We start from the raw sequence: 20,595 nt of genomic DNA, 5'->3' as shown, positions 1-20,595 counted from the left end.
ACAAGTAGTAAAGCTAGTATTGTTTCTAATAAACGGTTTACAAAGCTGAGCAAGGGGTACCAATAATATTTGATTGGCATACAGCTATTTCTCACCCAAACACAATTATAGGCAGGCACTAGTTATGCTTATATTAAATGAGGTGATACCAGTAAAAATGGCATAAACAAGGATCTTCACAGTAATTGTACATTTCTAATAATCTTCCAAATTCAACCAGAGCAAACTCCCATGCCTCATACCCTAATGCTCTATGACATTCACTCCGAGTTCAGCAAACATGCCCACCGGTTATATAATCCTGGACTAAACAGGGACTATTATTTAGGAAAAGACAGGTCCATGATATAAAAAATATTTAATGTTTCAAATTCTACTAGCAATAATGAATGCAATTACAGTACACTACTGCACTTTGGGAGCTTAATTTAAATAAAAAAGTATCACCATTCATTAAAGCTAGTCTTTTTCACACTTTTAAACACAATTTGATCCAAATTTCAAATGATACCAATACAAATACCTACTCGTTACCAAAATATACAATTCTGGTATTGCTGAAAAAAATAAAAAAATATTTATACCTTATTAAATACACCATTCATTCATAGTCTTTCCTCTATAACACAGGAATCAGTATTGCAATGGAACCTTCAATAAAAACTATGATGACATTAATAAATATATTTAAAAATCTGGAGAATAAGAAACTAAATTTCTTAATTATGCAAAGGAAATATGTAAATACAAAAGTAACGTGTAAACTATAAATCACATACTCTATGAGATGTTTAAGTTAAAGCTAATGCAAGACGTGTGCTCAGAAGAGGTAATGTGAGACCCCTGAACAATGGCTTTGAGCCTATAGGATGTGGCAACGAAATATTGGAATAAAAAGTATATCAGAACTAAATTTTTGTAAGGAAATGGTTCAGTTAAAAAGTCATGGGGAAGGGGGGCATGCCAGTCAATATTGTGTAAATTTTGCTTTAAAATAAAACTTTGGGTAAAAAGAAAAAAAAGTGTATTTGTTCTGTTTGGCAAATATACAGAAACAAGCTGCTGGAGCACTTCCTCAGGCTTCAACCCAGTGCCCCCTGTCACGCATAAATATCAACACCATATGACTCTTGAAAAATCAGCACCAGGAGCTAATGGCCAATTGCACAGTTATTGCAGCCTCTAGCAAAAAGCAGGAAAGAGGTACTTAAGATTTGTTTTTTAACCAACCATATATAAGATGAAAAGGTTTGTTAAATTATTAGGAATGGAAAAGGAGGGCATTCTTTTAGTGCCTGCCTACTAACATGATGGTAGAGAAAGAGAGAGAGAGAGAGAGAGAGAGAGAGAGAGAGAGAGAGAGAGAGAGAGAGAGAGAGAGAGAGAGAGAGAAGAGAGAGAGAAGAGAGAGACTTAGAAAGGTCAGTCAACAGTGAAGTCTGCTAATTGTCGGCCTACAGTACAGAAGAGTGACTGCTGTGACATGTACTACTGTACTAACTCACAGTGACTCAGGTAAAAGGAACAAAAGGAAAAACAAAACAATGAATGTACTATTTTAGAATAAAATTGAAATTTGGGATGTCATACGAAATTTTGAAAAAAAAAGGTAGATCGAGTAACAGAAAACACTCCCGAGGAAGAGATGGCTGAACTCGTGCATGATGAGAACCCGACACAATGGCCCCTTTTTTTCAACTAGTCTCACAATACAATATTTAATTAAAGTTATGAACTCTTCTCCAAATTACTGGCTCCCTGAATTATGTATAGAGACTTGCCCATTATTCAAATGCCAAAAATATTTGCAGGTTTCTTTCACATAATGAATTAACACCCAAAAGAATCAGAATTTTATTTAATTAACACCCAAAATAATCTGAATTTTATTCAATTAACACCCAAAACGTATCTGAATTTTATTCTTAATAAGTGAGGGTGGAAGTGAAGATAATTTCTTTTAAATAATATTTAGCAGGATGCAGGGAAGTTTTTTTCAACATCTGTAAAATAATTCACTCATTCATGTGAAGCACATTACACAAATTTGCAGGCCAAACACTTAACTGGTTCCTAGACAAGAAATTCCATTAGAATCTGCAACAGAGAGCCAACAAGCAGAGGGACAAAGCTGCAGGTATTCTCACCACTGATTCATTTAGCATCTTTAAGGATGAATCCTAAACTGCAGTAAGGTATAAAGAGGGCTTTGAGATCCAATGCAGAATGTTAGTTACTGAGATCGTGCGGCAAACTCAAAGCCCTCTTAGCATTGGACAACAGCTAATTCACAGTTACACCAATAATGCTGACTAGACACCTCCAAGGAGACTACAAATATATATAAACAACTCAGTTACAAATATTATGAATCACACTCAAGCCTTGAATGAATTTCAAGACTCCTTAAATCCTGCCCTGGGATTTATCTTGAGACTGGACAGGCCAGCACACAATTTGACTGCTTGCTGCCCCATGCCACATCTTTGTCCTCGGTGTGGGCTTGTCCTTACCGCTGCCTCACCCGCCATCTGCTCACCAGCAGCCATCTCTTCCGTGAAAAAAACTAAGGGAGGGCAAGAAACCCTGCAAATTCTGATTGTCTAACCTAACCCGGTTCTGACTATTTTAGATTTAAGGAAAAAGGTTAAAGTACATGTGTAATATTCCTACCTAATTCTGAGTATAGCATTTCACTCATATATGAAAAAAGCTTATGAATGCATTCATAATTACTATTCATAGTGAGAAAGCAAAAGTATATAAAGTTTTCAGAAAGTCCCCAAGTCAAACCTCTAGAAAAGTGTGTAAAATTTTTTTTTAACATGTTTTCACATTTTTCTAAAATAGAAATGGACATGCCATCCGACCCCACTATTGCTCTTATACGAGACTTCTGAGGGCATTCATGTACACTACCACCTCCCCATGCTCCACCCCAATCCCAAATTCTCATATTGAGCAGGTAGAGTCTCTTCCATAGACGGTTCAGTAAAAAAATAGTATGTACAAATATCAAAAAGTTCACCTCAGCTATATACTGTACATCCATCAATTAAAAGCCAGCAAAAGACATAACATTTCAGTAATATAAAAATCATGCATTTCCATTAAGAAAGGATACACAAGAAAATGACAACATAAAAATATAACTGCCTATGTCTTCTTTGAAATTAAAATATCATAATAATAAAAATACATGGAAATCTACACTCACTAATGACGCAATGCAATCATGTATTCAAATGGATATGAAATGGGGGATGAGTCTATGTACAGTGTTACCCAGCCTCTAAGAAACGAGGCGAACGCAAAATATAAAATTCCGCCATAATGCAGACAAGGTCCTCGGGGAGGTGACTGAATGCCCCTAGAATCTCACCATGATAAAATCTGGGTCAGGATATGTTGTCTCCACACTTAGCCAATGTTGTGTGCTTCTTTGGTTTTTCATAAAAAAGGAGATCAAGTCAATATGACAAGCCAGTTAATTCGACAGGAGTAAAACGATCATGCTATAGATGTATAACATGCAGAATTTTTTGTTACTGTGATCCCCCTCACGAGATAAGGCTAACTGTGCCTTGAATTGAAAAACAAGACGAAGTTACTGGCTCGCCAATCTGATGACTGGCAAAGTTTCAACCACTTCACATTTAAGGATTCTTCTGCTGAGTACATGGCATTCTATATCCTCCTCCTGTGTTAAACTTCGCAAGCAAGCTATATGTGAAACCATAATATAGACCTCATTACAGTCTCAACTATTTAGCTACAAAGTTTTTTTAATCCCTACAAAAGTTGCAGGACTTTTCTTACACAGTACTAGTAACAGCAAAAGACAAAAAAACTAGAACTGTTAACTTGTCACAAAAACACCCGCATATGCTAGATGATAAAACTTACTAACAAGGACAGTATCAAAATTCAAACACGCAAAAATACAAATTCTATATGGATCAAAATTATCCTAGTGCAAAAATCTGCATATCACACACGTACAGTGCTGATGGCTACTCTATCAGGCAAGAGAAGACAAAATATAAAAGTAAGTACACTGACTAACTCTGTGTGAATATTTGAACTATTTTTCGACCATTAGACTCGTTATTATTTAGTCTCTCTAGTTGTGTTTTATTCATGCACAGTAATATAGCATTCATTTTTGAAGTTTTTGTTAGTGTTATTATTATGTTATATATTTTGTTGTAGTAGTGTTATGTTGGGTTGATTGTTTACGCTGAAAATCACATTAATCCAAACAATGGACATTGTTTACAGTATGAGCAGAAGCCAGATACAAAATATTACAAGAAAAGAAGCTTTAGGATATAGTTTGTGTTGTTAGGCTATTGTGTGACACGATTTGGGTTTTGTAGGCTGCGTTATGGCATCGTTATAATTTAGAGGATAGCACGATTTTCAAGGTATGTGTATAATGGCACTAGAGAACAGAATACTTTAGTCTGAAGTGGTGAGTGTCAAATGTTTTTGTACTGTGGCATGAAATGAGTCGAGTACTAAGATTAGTAAATTTTGGAGACGACAGCAGTGTATTACTGAATTAATAAAGTTTATATCGGATTATGTATTACAGAGCAAAGAGAGAGTTGAGTGTAGAGTAGCCAGCAGCTGACACTGTGGTATGGGTTGGGGCATCCAGGCCATAGCAGTTAATACATTAGAAGCCAGAATGCAAAGAATTACTTGCAAGGGGAAAAAAGAGAAGAGGGACACTGGACATGGCTTACAGAGGTATTTTAGTAACCGAGATATTTTGTTTTGTTTATCAACTGCCTTGTCCTTGACAGCCCCAGAAGTACAGTACCTATGGATTCCTAAAGCCAAGTATAAACTCTTGGCTTGCCGTAAAGAACGTTTAACCTGCCATTGACTACGGCCTAGACAGCAGGAGACTGTCCCACACCCTATCGTTTTCATTATCAATTAATTCTTCAAGCTTTATATTGATGGACAGAAATATTTGTGTGTGTGTGTGTGTGTGTGTGTGTGTGTGTGTGTGTGTGTGTATGTATGTATATATTATATATATATATATATATATATATATATATATATATATATATATATATATATATATATATACATAATATATATATATATATATATAAATATATATATATATATATATATATATATATATATATATATATATATATATATATATATATATATATATACATATATATATACATATATATATATACATATATATATATACATATATATATATATATACATATATATATATATACATATATATATATACATATATATATATATACATATATATATATACATATATATATATATACATATATATATACATATATATATATACATATATATATATACATATATATATATACATATATATATACATATATATATACATATATATATACATATATATATACATATATATATACATATATATATACATATATATATATATACATATATATATATATATACATATATATATATATACTGTACATATATATATATACATATATATATACATACATACATACATACATACATACATATGCCAACTTTAGGGTTTATGTAAACTGCTGACTATTATTGTTCTCGTTCAACCAGTCTGATCTTTCTATCCTAATTATGTATCAAGAAAGCAATTTGCCCTCATAATATCATTACTATTCATCTATTCATCTCTGATGTTGGAAGAGGCAAGTCATGGTGAGCCTTCCCCACACACTAGTCTCCTGCTCACTTGCAAGTCTACCATATGAAAAGCAATACTGAATACAGCTCTCTCTTAATAAATCCCATTTTCCATTTTATCGTTACAAAATGAGTTCCATTGAAATACAATCTGAAATTCAACATTACCATCATATATATATATATATATATATATACGTCTACTGCAGAATGTTATATAAAGACTTGTGCGCACTGATGCACTTCAGAGCCTGGCACTATAGTCCATGACTCTCTTGGGGGTCCGTGGATAGTGGTGAACCCAACTGCTCTAAGGTGGGCTCACGTTAATGATGGCAATGGAAATTGTCGTCAAATCACTGGAGATTGCTATTTCCTTCTGACCCACAGAAAGACTACTCTGCTCTCTAGGAAAACATCTCCTATCAATTATTAATATACATATTTAAATAGCACTGAAGCAGAAGCCGTAAACTAGACTCATATTGAAAATTATAAAACACCATCCTATTACATTACAGTAATAATGCTTATATATGCACCATAGTAATCTTTGGGGGGTTATGCTGCACAAGAAATTTTGCAAAATTCTGTTAGTACACAATAGTAGAACAAGGCTATGACTTGTGTTGACTTTAGATAAAATGATCAAGTTGGCTGTATCTTACGTACATCTCACTGTTTGGACAAATAAGCCATTCTGTGGGTAAGCTTGTGAAAGACACTACAAAGATTTCTGTAACACAGAAACTGATATCACTACGATGGGTAAACTACATCTGAATCATCAGCCCGAGTGCTTCTGCCAGTTGCTGAAAAAACTGCGAAGTAGAAAAATCTGGCCCATCTAGAAAAAGAGGTGTACAAACATCATCCTATCACAAGTGAGCAATGCTATCCAATGGCCGTCATGTGGAAGAAAGAGCTAAGCCTTTGGGGGGGGGGGGACAAGCACAGGGCTGACAATTACACTACGGCACACCTTGGTTCACCCACATACAGAAACACGTGAAGCTCCTATAACAAGCCACAATCAACATGGCTCCTTTTTGCTTAGTTGTTTTTTATATTTTTGATGCTGTAAATTGATGGCTTTTGCTTACAGTGTTGGATGTGAGATATATATAAAGTATGAGGCATCCAGTGGGGTTAAAGGGGGAGTACTGACTTTGCTTGGTGACTGCTTGAATGAGTTGCTTGAAGTTTTTCTTGATATCCTTTTGTGTTTGACCCACAGCAGTTGGCAGGCATGGGAGGGGAATCCTTAGTATATGGCAAATTTCTTCTCATTACTTGTTTGTGAGGCACCACCCGGGTTCTCGGTGCCACCGCCAGGGAGATCTACAAGTATAAAACGAGGTGTGATGTTGAGACAAAAAAAAATAAGAGGCGGGATAGTGTATTTCTGTTGCTGTTTTTGCTTCAATTGCCTAATAGGTTGAGGACTTCATAAAAAATCTTGGAATGCTGAGAAGCATGAGGGGGGGAAAATTGTCACTGGGTCTACCATGAAACTAAAACATTGGAGCCTAGCACCACCTGAATGGTACAGTGCGGGGGCGATCGGCTCCCTCTTTGACTAGCGGCTTGTGGAATTCACGTCCTGGGCGCGAGTGGATGGTCTGCCAACAGTGTTCACAGTAGTACTGCAGGCAAGTAACATTGGCACAGAAGAAAGGGGCAAACTTCCCTCCACAGCGTGCTCCCTGGCATTCATCGCACATTTGGTCATCTAGAACATATGGCTTAACCTCAACCTGTAAATCAATTATTGTGTAAGTTAAAAAAAATTTATTACATGTACTGTACAATATATTGATATATAAGTATATTCATACCAGAAAAACTGAGCAGAGCAAAACTAATATGGAAGTACTGTAAAACTATCTTTGATTTCCTTCCAACAACAAAATCATACCAACCCTTTTATCAATATCACCATGTTGTAACTGTACAAATCGGGCACTGATGGCAGCTATATAACTCTGCTGGTTGGAGAACGCAACTCGGCCGGCACCTTTAGGATACTTTAACTCAGGGTCTGTATCGATTCCAGCGTAACAGACCCCACCATATAAACGATCCATTATCATTGCAAGTTCAACTGTTAATAAAAAGAGGTAAATTATTAGAATTCTTAAAGTAATTTTTAATTTAAAAATGGTATTTTTTCTAATATCTTCGTAGTGTCAGGAATAGGTCTTTCCATGTCGGGTCAAGCCATCGGGTCAATGGCTTGACTCGACAATGAATAGTCAGACTTGCCCATGACGGGTCAAGACATCGGGTCAATGGCATGCCAACTACATCTACATTTCATTAATAAGCTAGAAATGTAAGTGTTTATTACTCAATGTTAAGTATTATGTCGGTTGTTTGTGAAGTGTGTAAATATATGAACACATAATTGGACACAACTTGATAATTAAATTTAATACTGCAATAATTTTGGTGCAGTCCTCGTGGTGCAGTGGTAAGACACTTACCCTTGCGCTTCATGAGCAATTTGGCCTGGGTTCTTATCCTAGGCACCAATCCTTAACTGCATGTCTCTGTTAACCTAGCAGTGAATGGGTACTTGGTTGTTAAACGATTTGGCGGGTCGTATTCTAGGGAAAATTAAGATTAAGGACCTGCCGAAAACACAATGCGTGCTAGTAGCTTTACAAGAATATATGAACTCTTGTATGTATGTATATATTCCATTCACCTGGGCTCTAAGAGATTCGAACCATGGACCCCCACGTGAGTGAGGCCGAAGCTCTATCGACCGAGCTATTGAGAAGTCTTAATAAGAAAGTTTCCAGAAGTAGAATCCTGCTGCCAAACTGGAATTTTCGACTTTCCATGACTACTACTGAAGCTCAGAGGAATCAGTGATTCATGCTGACGTCATATAAATTATTAAGACTACTCAATGGCTCGGTCGATGGAGCAACTGCCGCACAGAGCAAACACCAGGCCGACCAGACGACGAGGGCCCCTGGGAACTCACCAATGCAGAAACTGGCACCACAGGCCTGCCCCGATCAACCAAAGCCTGAGCCCTGGCACGACCCAACTGAGAGGACCGGGAACGACTCCCCCCCCCCCCTTGGAGCGCCAACAAGTCCGAAATAGGACGGCAACTGGCCGAATCCACAGACAGAAACTGGGAAACAATGTCCTCCAGGAACAACAGCAAACAGAATAGCGAAGAAGACTGCGGGGCCACAGCTCAAGCCGAATCCAAAGACAGAGCCAGCACGGTCTGCCGACACATGAGGCGAAAGGAGAAAACATGGAAATTGCCTCTCGGAGGATTGGCGCAAACAGCTTCAGCAAGGCAGACGACGTTGCAGCAGTCAAAACCAGAACCCCCAGCCGAAGGCTTCCACTTCCCTTCCCTTCACACTTCACTTCCACCGAAAGCCAATTCGAAGACAGCTCCAGAAGACTGAAGCAAAGTGACCGCAAATCTGAAGGTCCTCAGCCACTAAGGCGGACAAAAGAGTGGGAACTTGAGCATACACTGCACCAGACCATATCATGAGGAAGCACAGGGGCGAAGAGCCACTCATTGAGGAACTCGACCCCCCCCCCCCCCAAAGAATACCTGGAACACCGAAGAAACCGCCCGCCATTCAAATATGCAAATGCGATAAAAGCCACGCCAAGTTCCAAGAGAAAAAATGGGGCAGTCTGCCAGTCAGGAAGACTTCAGAACCTAATAACACACTAAATACGAGAAAGAAGAACTGAACTCAAACAAAGACGGATCCATCACAATGGCGTAAATTAGGGCTCGCAGGAGGTACGTGTCAAGGTCTTACCGAACCTCTTCAGGGAATATATGAGAGGAAGGAATCCTCCGGAAGGACAAATCCAAAGAATCCAAGGAGGGGGGGGGGGAGCTGCACTCATCTCAAATTCATACAGGGAAGGAGGGTACAAAAACCATATCCCTTGTAACAACAATCTCTGCCCAGAAGGTACAAGAACCCAAACAGAATCAAAAGGAGCCCCCCGAGCCCTGAAAACCCCCCGACACAGGTCCGGGGGCAGAGCTCTCTCCCATGCCCACACCCATGAAGAAAAGGCAGAGTCCAGAAGAAAAGCTTCTGAGAAGGGCATGTCTTCTGGGCTGGGTCGACCCAGAAACCTCAGACCCAATCAAGCTCAACCATCTCCATGCCCGAATTGAAAGGGTCAGCCCCTGAAACCACCAGAGTTAAACCCCACCCCGACTCTGAAACCCTCATTAGTTTAGGAGCCGGAAGCAGGGAAAGAGGAGCAGGGCAAAGGATGCCCTCTGGAAAGGAAGCAGAGGTGTGGATAGAACCAAGGTTGAAGCGACCAATGCCCCCAAAACCTGATCCCTAAAACCCAAGCGGGGCAGCTCCGGGGCCTCCAATTGGGCAACCAACCTGGCACGTTGCGAGGAGAATCGAGCATGCAATGCAGCCGCTGCCTGATTCCTGAGATTAACAGACAGGGAATGAGTAAATTGAAGCACAAGCGGTGAACAAGTCCAGCATGACTCTGGGTCGTAGGTGTCACCGACCCAACAGGCAGCATGATAGAGGCAGTACGGATGATCGTCACCCCTGAGGCAAGGGTCATGAGCAACCTTCAACTTCGCGCAAGGTGAGAGTGGACTCGGAAGAAGTATTCATGGTACCACCAAGCCCATGGGTTTTCCAGGGCCCATAGGGTAAATGAGTCCTACAGAAAGCCCAGGCACTGAGGCCAGCTTAGCCGGTAGAATCCCTGTCTAGTAGCAGGCAAACTGATGACCAGTAGCAGCTGTGAACCCTTGGGAGCAACAGCAGAGGACCACCAACACCACCTAGGCTAGCCTAATAAGGGGCTAGGCAGATCTCCACTGTCTACAAAAGACAAAAATATAAGAAATTAAAACTAAAAGCCCCTGAAGAAAAACAAGCAAACTGGCAGCCAGAGAGGAGCATCGTCTGTCGTGTTGTAGCAAGGCAGGCTGCACCAACTAGTGTGCCCACACCCAGTCAATAACACCCCCCCAACCCGGAGCAAGACGGAAAGCTCAAAACCCCTGACGTACCTCAAGGGAGAAGACTACATGAAGCGATTAAGTCCTCTAGAAGGGAGTGATTCCCAAACTCCCCAGGGAAGATAACCCTGAGACGCAAAGGCAGAACTTACGGAGCATATAGGGAAAATCACCCTAAGTGCACAAAGCTGCACATACAAGAAGACACCTGACCAACACCCAAATACACTGCTGGTACAGCCACACAGGGCACCTTACCTTACCTTGTCTACCTTGTGTAGCTTCCGGGGATCAACCGCCCTGCGGCCAGGTTTCCAACCAGGCCTCTCAGTTGGTTGTCTGGTCAACCAGGCTGTTGGACGTGGCTGCACGCAGCCTGACATCGAAATCATCTACGAAAGTAACCCTGACTGGCCAGGGGCAATGCCAGCAAGCACCTAGGGCAGGCAAAACCTAAACATACACAGCTAGGGGTGAACTAAAGACTCAAAGGTTCGCTCCAACAACAAGGCTTACATAAAGAGTCACATGAAGCTAACACAAAAAATTGGAACAAATACAAGCACAGGAACCTGCAGGTCAGTCCAAAAAATAGCCAACACTTATCTGGAAAAAACTGGGATCCAGAAGGTGGAGGGGACACGATGAGCAACAGCGGCCAGGTCCACACCAGGCACATGGCTGAACTGGTGATGCCAACTGGACTACAAGCTGCCGGGTCAGCAGTCTGGCCGTGGGAGGGTGCAACCAGCAATGGTGACAACCAAACTTTCTGGTGGTATTTTGTGAGTTGATATGGTATCCCAAGCTCCCTGTACCTCTTTGAGTGGACCAAAATCTGTCTCTGGTGTGCAGAAAGCTTTAGTGACTTACAAAAGGTCCATTGGGACATGATAAATGTAAGGCTATCCATGTGGCTAGCTCCTGGAAGCCACCGATGGGTCCCTCCCCCCCAAAAAAATTATAACTGTTGTCAAAAATCGTCATTACCAGTGCTGGCACCAGGTGCAACAAAATGTTGGATGAAATAGATGAAGGTCAGACCCTACTCAAGTGTAGATCACCCACCCATCCACCCTCGTTCTCGCATCTATCAGCATGTCCACATATAGACATACCTATGCCCACTCACCCACCCACAAGTGTGTGGTACCCAGCTCCCTTTTCCCATAAATACACAAGTACACCTACAATAATAAAATGTCCACGTAAATGATAATAGAAAATGTTTGGTTCATTCCCAGTGAGCGTGCATGGATCAGTCATTTTTGGTTTACTCGGTGTTATGTCCTATTATATAAAGTACGAGCACAACCTACCAGCTTTAAGAGGCCTGGGTACGCCTCCAACAAACACTGTCTTGCGAGGATCTAACGGAAGCGAGGCATCGAGGACGAAATCAGCATCGGAGAGTCGCCATGGTCGGATCTGAACCGGTTTATCTTTAATAGTTGGCGACGAGACACACAGGTACAGTTTATCATCATCCTGAATGCAGGCATCAATTAATTGTTGAACACTACTTTCATCCTGCAATGAAAACAATAGCAATTAATTGTCTAATAAAAGTTTAAAAGGTGTAGTTATAAAAACCTTACCATGAATTTAATATAATGATCTCCAATATAAATTTCTACAGTAGATACCTAACAATATACAATACCTACAACTGAGCTTAAATAAAAAAAAAAAATGTACACAAAATGCACCTTATAACTGTAGCTTTGGAAGGAATAACCCACAACAATGAACCATTTATCTACTGTCTCTTAGGTTTAATAAAGTACTAATAGAGCACTCACTTTATGGTAACAGAGTTCAGCTTCAAAACAAATTCGACTGTCTCCAGAGGACCAGATAAAGGACATTGTGCAAGGAGTGTATGCTACACTCTCCAACTTCAGAATCGATTTTAAATACTGTACATGGGTGGTGAACTATTAAAAAAATTATTCATGACGTTTGAAATTTGAAAGTTCTCTTTTGAAAACAGAGTGGTAGACAGTTGGAACAAGTTATGCATGAAGGCAGTGGATGCCAAAACTGTCAGTAGTTTCAAAGCATCATATGTCAGCGTACTGTACTGAGAAGACGGGGCACCACGAGTGTAGCTCTTATTCTCTAACTATACTTAGGCAACTGCTGTTTACATGCAAAATACAGCGGGTATTTTTGCATGTTTAAAGTAGTATTTAGGTGTGGGTGTGGGACTGAAAGAGGTATCTGCAAGGGGCTTATCAGGAGTGTGATGAATTGAATACACTTAAACCCATGTAGGACATTAGCCTCTAACACCCCCCTCTTAAAACATTCCATTTAGAATCTATACCAGATGCAATTTAACTGTCTCTAATTCAATTGACAAAGATTAACTTTCTAAAAAAAAAAAAAAAAAAAAAAAAAAAAATGTCACATTCACCTCATCATTGGAGAATCCATCAAAACCCATAACATTCTTCTGTTTGCTTTGCCTCTTTATCCTCCTCTTGGATCTCCCTCTTCAAGAAACTAACTGACCTTCCCATGGATTTGCCTCTGATCAATTGATCTTTCGTAAACAGGCACCAGATAAAATTCGGTACCCATTTCTATTTATGTAGAGTATTTATTCTTTCCTAAGCACACATGGATCACAACTTGCTTAACCCTTAACCCTGCACAATGTTGATAGTTATTTACCATATTTTCCAGGCAAATAGGATGCACGTTTTTGGTCCACTACCACCCCGGTACATATTGTATTTACATGGCCAAAATCATGTGTTTTCCAAAATTTCTTGAACACCCATTTCAATAAATGTACCCGGGTTGTACCTGGATGGGCTTCTTGGAGTTGTTCTTCTCCCCAAGCCAGGCCCAAGGCCAGGCTTAACTTGTGAGATCTTGGTGCAACAGGCTGTTGCTTGCCCACAGGCCCACATACCCACTACAGCCCAGTTGGTCCAGCACTTCTTGCAGAAAACAATCCAGTTTTTTCTTGAAGACTTCTGATTTTGTTCTGGCAATATTTCTTATACTTGCTGGGAGGATACTGAGCAACCATGGACCTCTGATGTTCAGACACCATTCTCTGATGTGCCTATGGCACCCCCTACTCTTCTCTGGCTTTATTCTGCATTGCCTTCCGTATCATTCAATCTAGTCTGTCTGAAGCGCTATGCGTGCTAGTCGTTTTACTAAAATGTAAAATTTCAATGCTCCGTACTCTAATAAACCCAATGTACCTTCTTGTATATAAATAAATAAATAAATAAAATAAAAAATAAATAAAGTATGTTGTAATTTTCTGTGTAAATTAGGGACCTGGCCCTGCAGTATTTTCTATGTATGGATGCACTGTATATATAATTTGGTACCTTTCTTGTCTCTTTTCTAGAGAGTACATTTTGAAAACATTGAGACGATCCCAATAGTTTAGGTGCTTTATCGTGTCTATGGGGAGCCGGTCGGCTGAGCGGACAGCACGCTGCACTTGTGATCCTGTGGTCCCGGGTTCGATCCCGGGCGCCGGCGAGAAACAATGGGCAGAGTTTCTTTCACCCTATGCCCCTGTTACCTAGCAGTAAAATAGGTACCTGGGTGTTAGTCAGCTGTCACGGGCTGCTTCCTGGAGGTGGAGGCCTGGTCGAGGACCAGGCTGCGGGGACACTAAAGCCCCGAAATCATCTCAAGATAACCTCAAGATAGATGCCTGCCGTATATGTTCTCCGTACTTCTTCTGTATTTACGAATGACGAAACATACTAAAATTTATCAATCCACAAGATACCACTGTAAAACAGGCGTGTTTTACTTGCCACAAAATATGGTAATCTGCAGAGCTAATACTAAACAAATATGATGAAATCATTCTCCATGAGTGTAGGAGCTGGAGCTGGTTCACGTGTACCAACAAGCCTTTTACTCATTGATGAATGCACATGTGAATATAACCGAGTATGTGTGAATATATTGGTAAACATTAAACATTATTATACACAATAGGAAAATATAACATACCTGGAAAAGAAGGAACGCATACCCCTTAGGAGGGAAATAGGATTTACTTTCTGCCTTATGTGGCCAATCCACGACTAAAGGACCAAATCGTCGAAAACTTGCAGTTATTTCCTCTGAAAGAAGAAACCAAACATTTTATATTTTGTAAATTCATGTAAAAATCAACAAAAAATTACAAAGAAAATTGGATTATACAACAGTAGTCCCAATACTCTAGTAACAAGAGCATTGAAACTTTTGTGTGTTGATTCATACACCACAACATAATGTTTACCTCAGATCTGGCACTAAATAAATCTACCCAAGCATTCTTATAGTAAATAATGTGAAAGATGGCAAACAAAAAAGTTTATTAACCTCTAGAATTAATAAGAAACATGGGATATGTTGTATATATTCAATTTTGGAGATATTGGTGGGGAGCCATTAAGGGAGCTGGCTGGTGTTTGTAGGCAGGGAATGACTCCCTCATACACCGCTGATAGCTAGATTTTGTTTACATCTCTCTCTCTCTCACCAAATAAGTGCTATTCAATCCTATTTAACTTGGAAAATTGGAGAGATAAAATAACGATTGAAAAAGAGAATAAAATCATGTAAATTTTACATGTACCTGTACATATAGTTATAGCACATAGTTTTTTGCTTTTTTAGAACTATAGCATGCCATTAACCCATGCTTGATGGAGTTCTGGGAGTTTTTCTGCTCCCCAAGCCCGGCCCAAGGCCATGCTTGACTTGTGAGAGATTGATCCACCAGGATGTTGCTTGGAGCGGCCCGCAGGCCCCCATATCCACCACAGCTCCTTTGGTCTGGCACTCCGTGGAGAAAACTACAGTATCTAGTTTTCTCTTGACAATTTCTACGATTGTTCCAGCAATATTTCTTATACTCGCTGGGAGTACAATATGTTGAACAACTGTGGACCTCTGATGTTTATAGTGTTCTCTGATTGTGCTTATGGCACCCCTGCTCTTCAATGGTTCTATTCTGCATTTTCTTCCATATCATTCACTCCAGTAAATTGTTATTTTACTGTGTAGATTTGGGACCTAGCCCTCCAGTATTTTCCATTTGTATATTATTTGATATCTCTCTCGTCTCCTTTCTAGTGAGTACATTTGGAGAGCTTTGAGACGATCCCGACAATTTAGGTGCTTTATCGCATCTATGTATGCCATATGTGTTCTCTGTACTCTCTCTCTATTTCAGCAATCTCTCCTGCTCTGAAGGGGGAAGCGAGTACCGAGCAGTACTCAAGACAGGACAGCACAAGTGATTTGAAGAGTATAACCATTTTGATGAGATCCCTGAATTTGAAAGTTCTTGTAATCCTTCCTTTCATTTTTCTGGCTGACGCAATATTTGCTTGTTATGTGACGCAGTATTTGCTTACACAGATACATTTGTTTAACTAATATGTGCACCACAAAATAAGAACAATAAACATACAGTTTTTGCTATTATCACACTGTATTCACATATTATATATCACTATCTACATGTTTGTACACTGCTGTGAAGCACTAGGTAGTTCTGGCCTGTCTTATAATCATGTAACCACTGATCCAAGTACAGTATGTCCACACACACACACACACCACATACATAAGACCAATCCTGGAGTATGAGGCCCCAGCATAGAGCCCGTACCTTGTCAAGCACAAGACGAAGCTGGAAAAAGTTCAGAGGTATGCCACTAGACTAGTCCCAGAACTAAGAAGCATGAGTTACGAGGAAAGGCTGTGGGAAATGCACCTTACGACACTGGAAGACAGAAGAGTGAGGGGAGACATGATCACTACCTACAAAATCCTCAGGGGAATTGACAGGGTAGACAAGGATAAACTATTCAACACTGGCGGTACGTGAACAAGGGGACACAGGTGGAAACTGAGCACTCAAATGAGCCACAGGGACGTTAGAAAGAACTTTTTCAGTGTCAGAGTAGTTAACAGGTGGAATGCATTAGGCAGAGATGTGGTGGAGGCTGACTCCATACACAGTTTTAAATGTTGATATGATAAGAGCCCGGTAGGCTCAGGAGTTGATCGGCAGTTGAGAGGCGGGACCAAAAAGCCAGAGCTCAACCCCTGCAAACACAACTAGGTGTTTACTAGTTGTGTTTTTACGGGGGTTGAGCTTTGCTCTTTCGGCCCGCCTCGTGGGCCGTAGGTGAGCAATTAGGTGAGCACACACACATATATACTACACATTATATACCAGATATGTCAGACCAATCCTGGAGTATGCGGCTCCAGTATGGAGTCCATATCTAGTCAAGCATAAGACTAAACTGGAAAAGGTTCAAAGGTTTGCCACCAGACTAGTACCCGAGCTGAGAGGTATGAGCTACGAGGAGAGACTACGGGAATTAAACCTCACTTCGTTGGAAGACAGAAGAGTTAGGGGGGACATGATCACCACATTCAAGATTCTCAAGGGAATCGACAGGGTTGATAAAGACAGACTGTTTAACACAAGGGGCACAGGCACTAGGGGACACAGGTGGAAACTGAGTGCCCAAATGAGCCACAGAGATATTAGAAAGAACTTTTTTAGTGTCAGAGTGGTTGACAAATGGAATGCATTAGGACGCGATGTGGTGGTGGCTGACTCCATACACACAGTTTCAAGTGTAGATATGATAGAGCCCAATAGGCTCAGGAACCTGTACACCTGTTGATTGACGGTTGAGAGGCGGGACCAAAGAGCCAGAGCTCAACCCCCACAAGCATAACTAGGTGAGTACAACTAAGTGAGTACACACACACACACACACACACACACACACACACACACACACACACACAGAAGAGATGAAAATCATAGAGAAAATAGTAGGTTTAGGAGAAGGCTCAAAGGAAAATGTCAGTGATTTTAGAAGAATAGGAAAATATGAGAAAGAAAAGAACCGCCCCTTAAGGGTGACCTTTAATGGAGTGAAAAACATGATGGAAGTGCTAAGAAATGCCAGGAAACTGCAGAGTGATGAGGTTGGCAAATCTTGGTCAATAAGACAAGACCTCTCCAAGGAAGACAGAGAAAAGCTGAAAATGAACTTAATTGAGGCAAAACGGCTAAATGGGGATAGAAATGAAGAAGACAGAAATTCTTTTTTTTACAAAGTGACAGGGACTGGAAAGCTTGTGAAATGGTACATAAAAACAAAGCAACAAGATCAGTAGTGGAAGGGGGAGTAAAGAGCAAAGGAAAAGGGAACATGTTCCTGAAAATTGTATATACCAACATAGATGGAGTGAGGTCAAAAACTTTGGAGTTGCAAGATATAATCCAGCTTAGGGTCCCAGATATTGTTGCATTATCAGAAACGAAACTTGAAGGAAATATAATAAATGAAGTCATATTCCCAAGAGGCTACTCAGTTTGGAGACGTGACAGGAAAACTAGGAAGGGAGGAGGAGTGGCTGTACTGGTGAAAAAACACCTGAAGGTAAAAGAGTTAATATTTGAAAACCCTCGAGATATTGACATAATGGCATTGCAGGTCTGGAATCAGGATGATAACCTGATAATTGTAAATACCTACAGCCCACCAGCAAGCAACACGTGGACAAAGGAAGAACTGGATGACAAACGAGAGGGCCTCATAATGGTCATGAGAGATATTATTGTACAAGCAGATAAAGATAAATCACGACTGTTGATACTGGGGGACTTCAACTTTAGAGCAATAGACTGGGAGGCCTATGAAGCAAGAACGGAGGACTTTTGGACATGCAGATTTGTGAACCTCATTCTGGAGACATTCTTGTATCAACACATAAAGCAAGCCACAAGAATGAGGGAAGGAGATATACCGTCAGTACTGGATCTAGTATTCACCAGGAAAGAAGAAGAGATTTTTGACATCCAGTACCTTCCTCCCTTGGGAAAGAGTGATCACGTCCTGTTAGACATTAAATATGCTTTAAGATATCATCTAGAAGAAAATGGGGACATTGAAACAGTTGATAAACTCGATTTAAAGAGAGGCAACTATGGGGAACTTCGAAATTTTTTTAATGAGTGTAATTGGACAGAATTGTTGCTAGGCAGGGAAGTAAATGAAATGTATGCCAAATTTTTAAAACTATACGAGGAAGGCACACAAACATTCATACCAAAACAGAGATGCAGGACCAGAAAACAGGATTGGTTCGACAGAAATTGTGAGAGGGCAAGAGACCAAAAGACACAAAAATGGAATCAGTATAGGAAGAGGCCAAACCCCCAAACATACCAGCGATACAAAGATGCGAGAAACAATTATACAGCAGTAAGGAGAGAGGCAGAAAGAAATTTTGAAAAAGGGATAGCAGATAAATGTAAAACAGAACCGGGCCTATTCTACAAATTCATAAACAACAAATTGCAGGTAAAGGATAATATCCAGAGGTTGGAAATGGGAAACAGATTCACGGAAAATGAAAAGGAAATGTGTGAAACATTAAATGAAAAGTTCCAAAGTGTGTTTGTACAAAATGAAATCTTCAGAGAACCAGACACAATAAGAATTCCAGAGAACAACATAGAGCGGATAGAGGTGTCTAGAGATGAAGTGGAAAATATGCTAAAGGAGCTCGGGAAGAACAAAGCAGCTGGCCCAGATGGCGTTTCACCATGGGTTCTGAGAGAATGTGCATCTGAGCTCAGCATTCCACTTCACCTGATCTTTCAGGCATCCCTGTGTACAGGAATCGTAGCAGACGTGTGGAAACAGGCTAACATAGTTCCAATCTACAAAAGTGGCAGCAGGGAAGACCCCCTCAATTATAGACCTGTATCATTGACAAGTGTAATAGTGAAAGTATTGGAAAAGCTAATCAAAACTAAATGGGTAGAACACCTGGAGAGAAATGATATAATATCAGACAGACAGTATGGTTTTCGATCAGGAAGATCCTGTGTATCGAATTTACTCAGTTTCTATGATCGGGACACAGAGATATTACAGGAAAGAGATGGCTGGGTTGACTGCATCTATCTGGACCTAAAAAAGGCTTTCGACAGAGTTCCACATAAGAGGTTGTTCTGGAAACTGGAAAATATTGGAGGGGTGACAGGTAAGCTTCTATCATGGATGAAAAATTTTCTGACTGATAGAAAAATGAGGGCAGTAATCAGAGGCAATGTATCGGAATGGAGAAATGTCACAAGTGGAGTACCACAGGGTTCAGTTCTTGCACCAGTGATGTTTATTGTGTACATAAATGATCTACCAGTTGGTATACAGAATTATATGAACATGTTTGCTGATGATGCTAAGATAATAGGAAGGATAAGAAATTTAGATGATTGTCATGCCCTTCAAGAAGACCTGGACAAAATAAGTATATGGAGCACCACTTGGCAAATGGAATTTAATGTTAATAAATGTCATGTTATGGAATGTGGAATAGGAGAACATAGACCCCACACAACCTATATATTATGTGAGAAATCTTTAAAGAATTCTGATAAAGAAAGAGATCTAGGAGTGGTTCTAGATAGAAAACTATCACCTGAGGACCACATTAAGAATATTGTGCAAGGAGCCTATGCAATGCTTTCTAACTTCAGAATTGCATTTAAATACATGGATGGCGATATACTAAAGAAATTGTTCATGACTTTTGTTAGGCCAAAGCTAGAATATGCAGCTGTTGTGTGGTGCCCATATCTTAAGAAGCACATCAACAAACTGGAAAAGGTGCAAAGACATGCTACTAAGTGGCTCCCAGAACTGAAGGGCAAGAGCTACGAGGAGAGGTTAGAAGCATTAAATATGCCAAAACTAGAAGACAGAAGAAAAAGAGGTGATATGATCACTACGTACAAAATAGTAACAGGAATTGATAAAATCGACAGGGAAGACTTCCTGAGACCTGGAACT

General features: G+C 40.1%; 1 protein-coding gene across 4 annotated transcripts in view; it reads right to left on the bottom strand.

Annotated features, from left to right (window-relative positions):
- Positions 1 to 6,930: 6,930 nt before the first annotated feature.
- The window catches only part of LOC123772455 (cytoplasmic polyadenylation element-binding protein 2), a 377,158-nt gene continuing 363,493 nt past the window's right edge, over positions 6,931 to 20,595 (bottom strand). For all 4 annotated transcript variants that reach the window (XM_069324264.1, XM_069324263.1, XM_069324265.1 and 1 more), the window contains 5 exons: positions 14,720 to 14,832; positions 12,040 to 12,250; positions 7,635 to 7,816; positions 7,252 to 7,469; positions 6,931 to 7,053 (listed from right to left, as the gene is read on the bottom strand). In XM_069324264.1, the coding sequence (XP_069180365.1) occupies positions 7,002 to 7,053; positions 7,252 to 7,469; positions 7,635 to 7,816; positions 12,040 to 12,250; positions 14,720 to 14,832 (776 nt within the window). In that variant the 3' untranslated portion in view covers positions 6,931 to 7,001. The remainder of the gene's footprint in view (positions 7,054 to 7,251; positions 7,470 to 7,634; positions 7,817 to 12,039; positions 12,251 to 14,719; positions 14,833 to 20,595) is intronic.

The sequence above is a fragment of the Procambarus clarkii genome, chromosome 14 (assembly GCF_040958095.1).
Source record: "Procambarus clarkii isolate CNS0578487 chromosome 14, FALCON_Pclarkii_2.0, whole genome shotgun sequence".
Classification (NCBI taxonomy): Eukaryota; Metazoa; Arthropoda; class Malacostraca; order Decapoda; family Cambaridae; genus Procambarus; species Procambarus clarkii.
The sequence above is the reverse complement of the archived record's forward strand: the minus strand, read 5'-3'. Positions and strand labels throughout refer to the sequence as shown.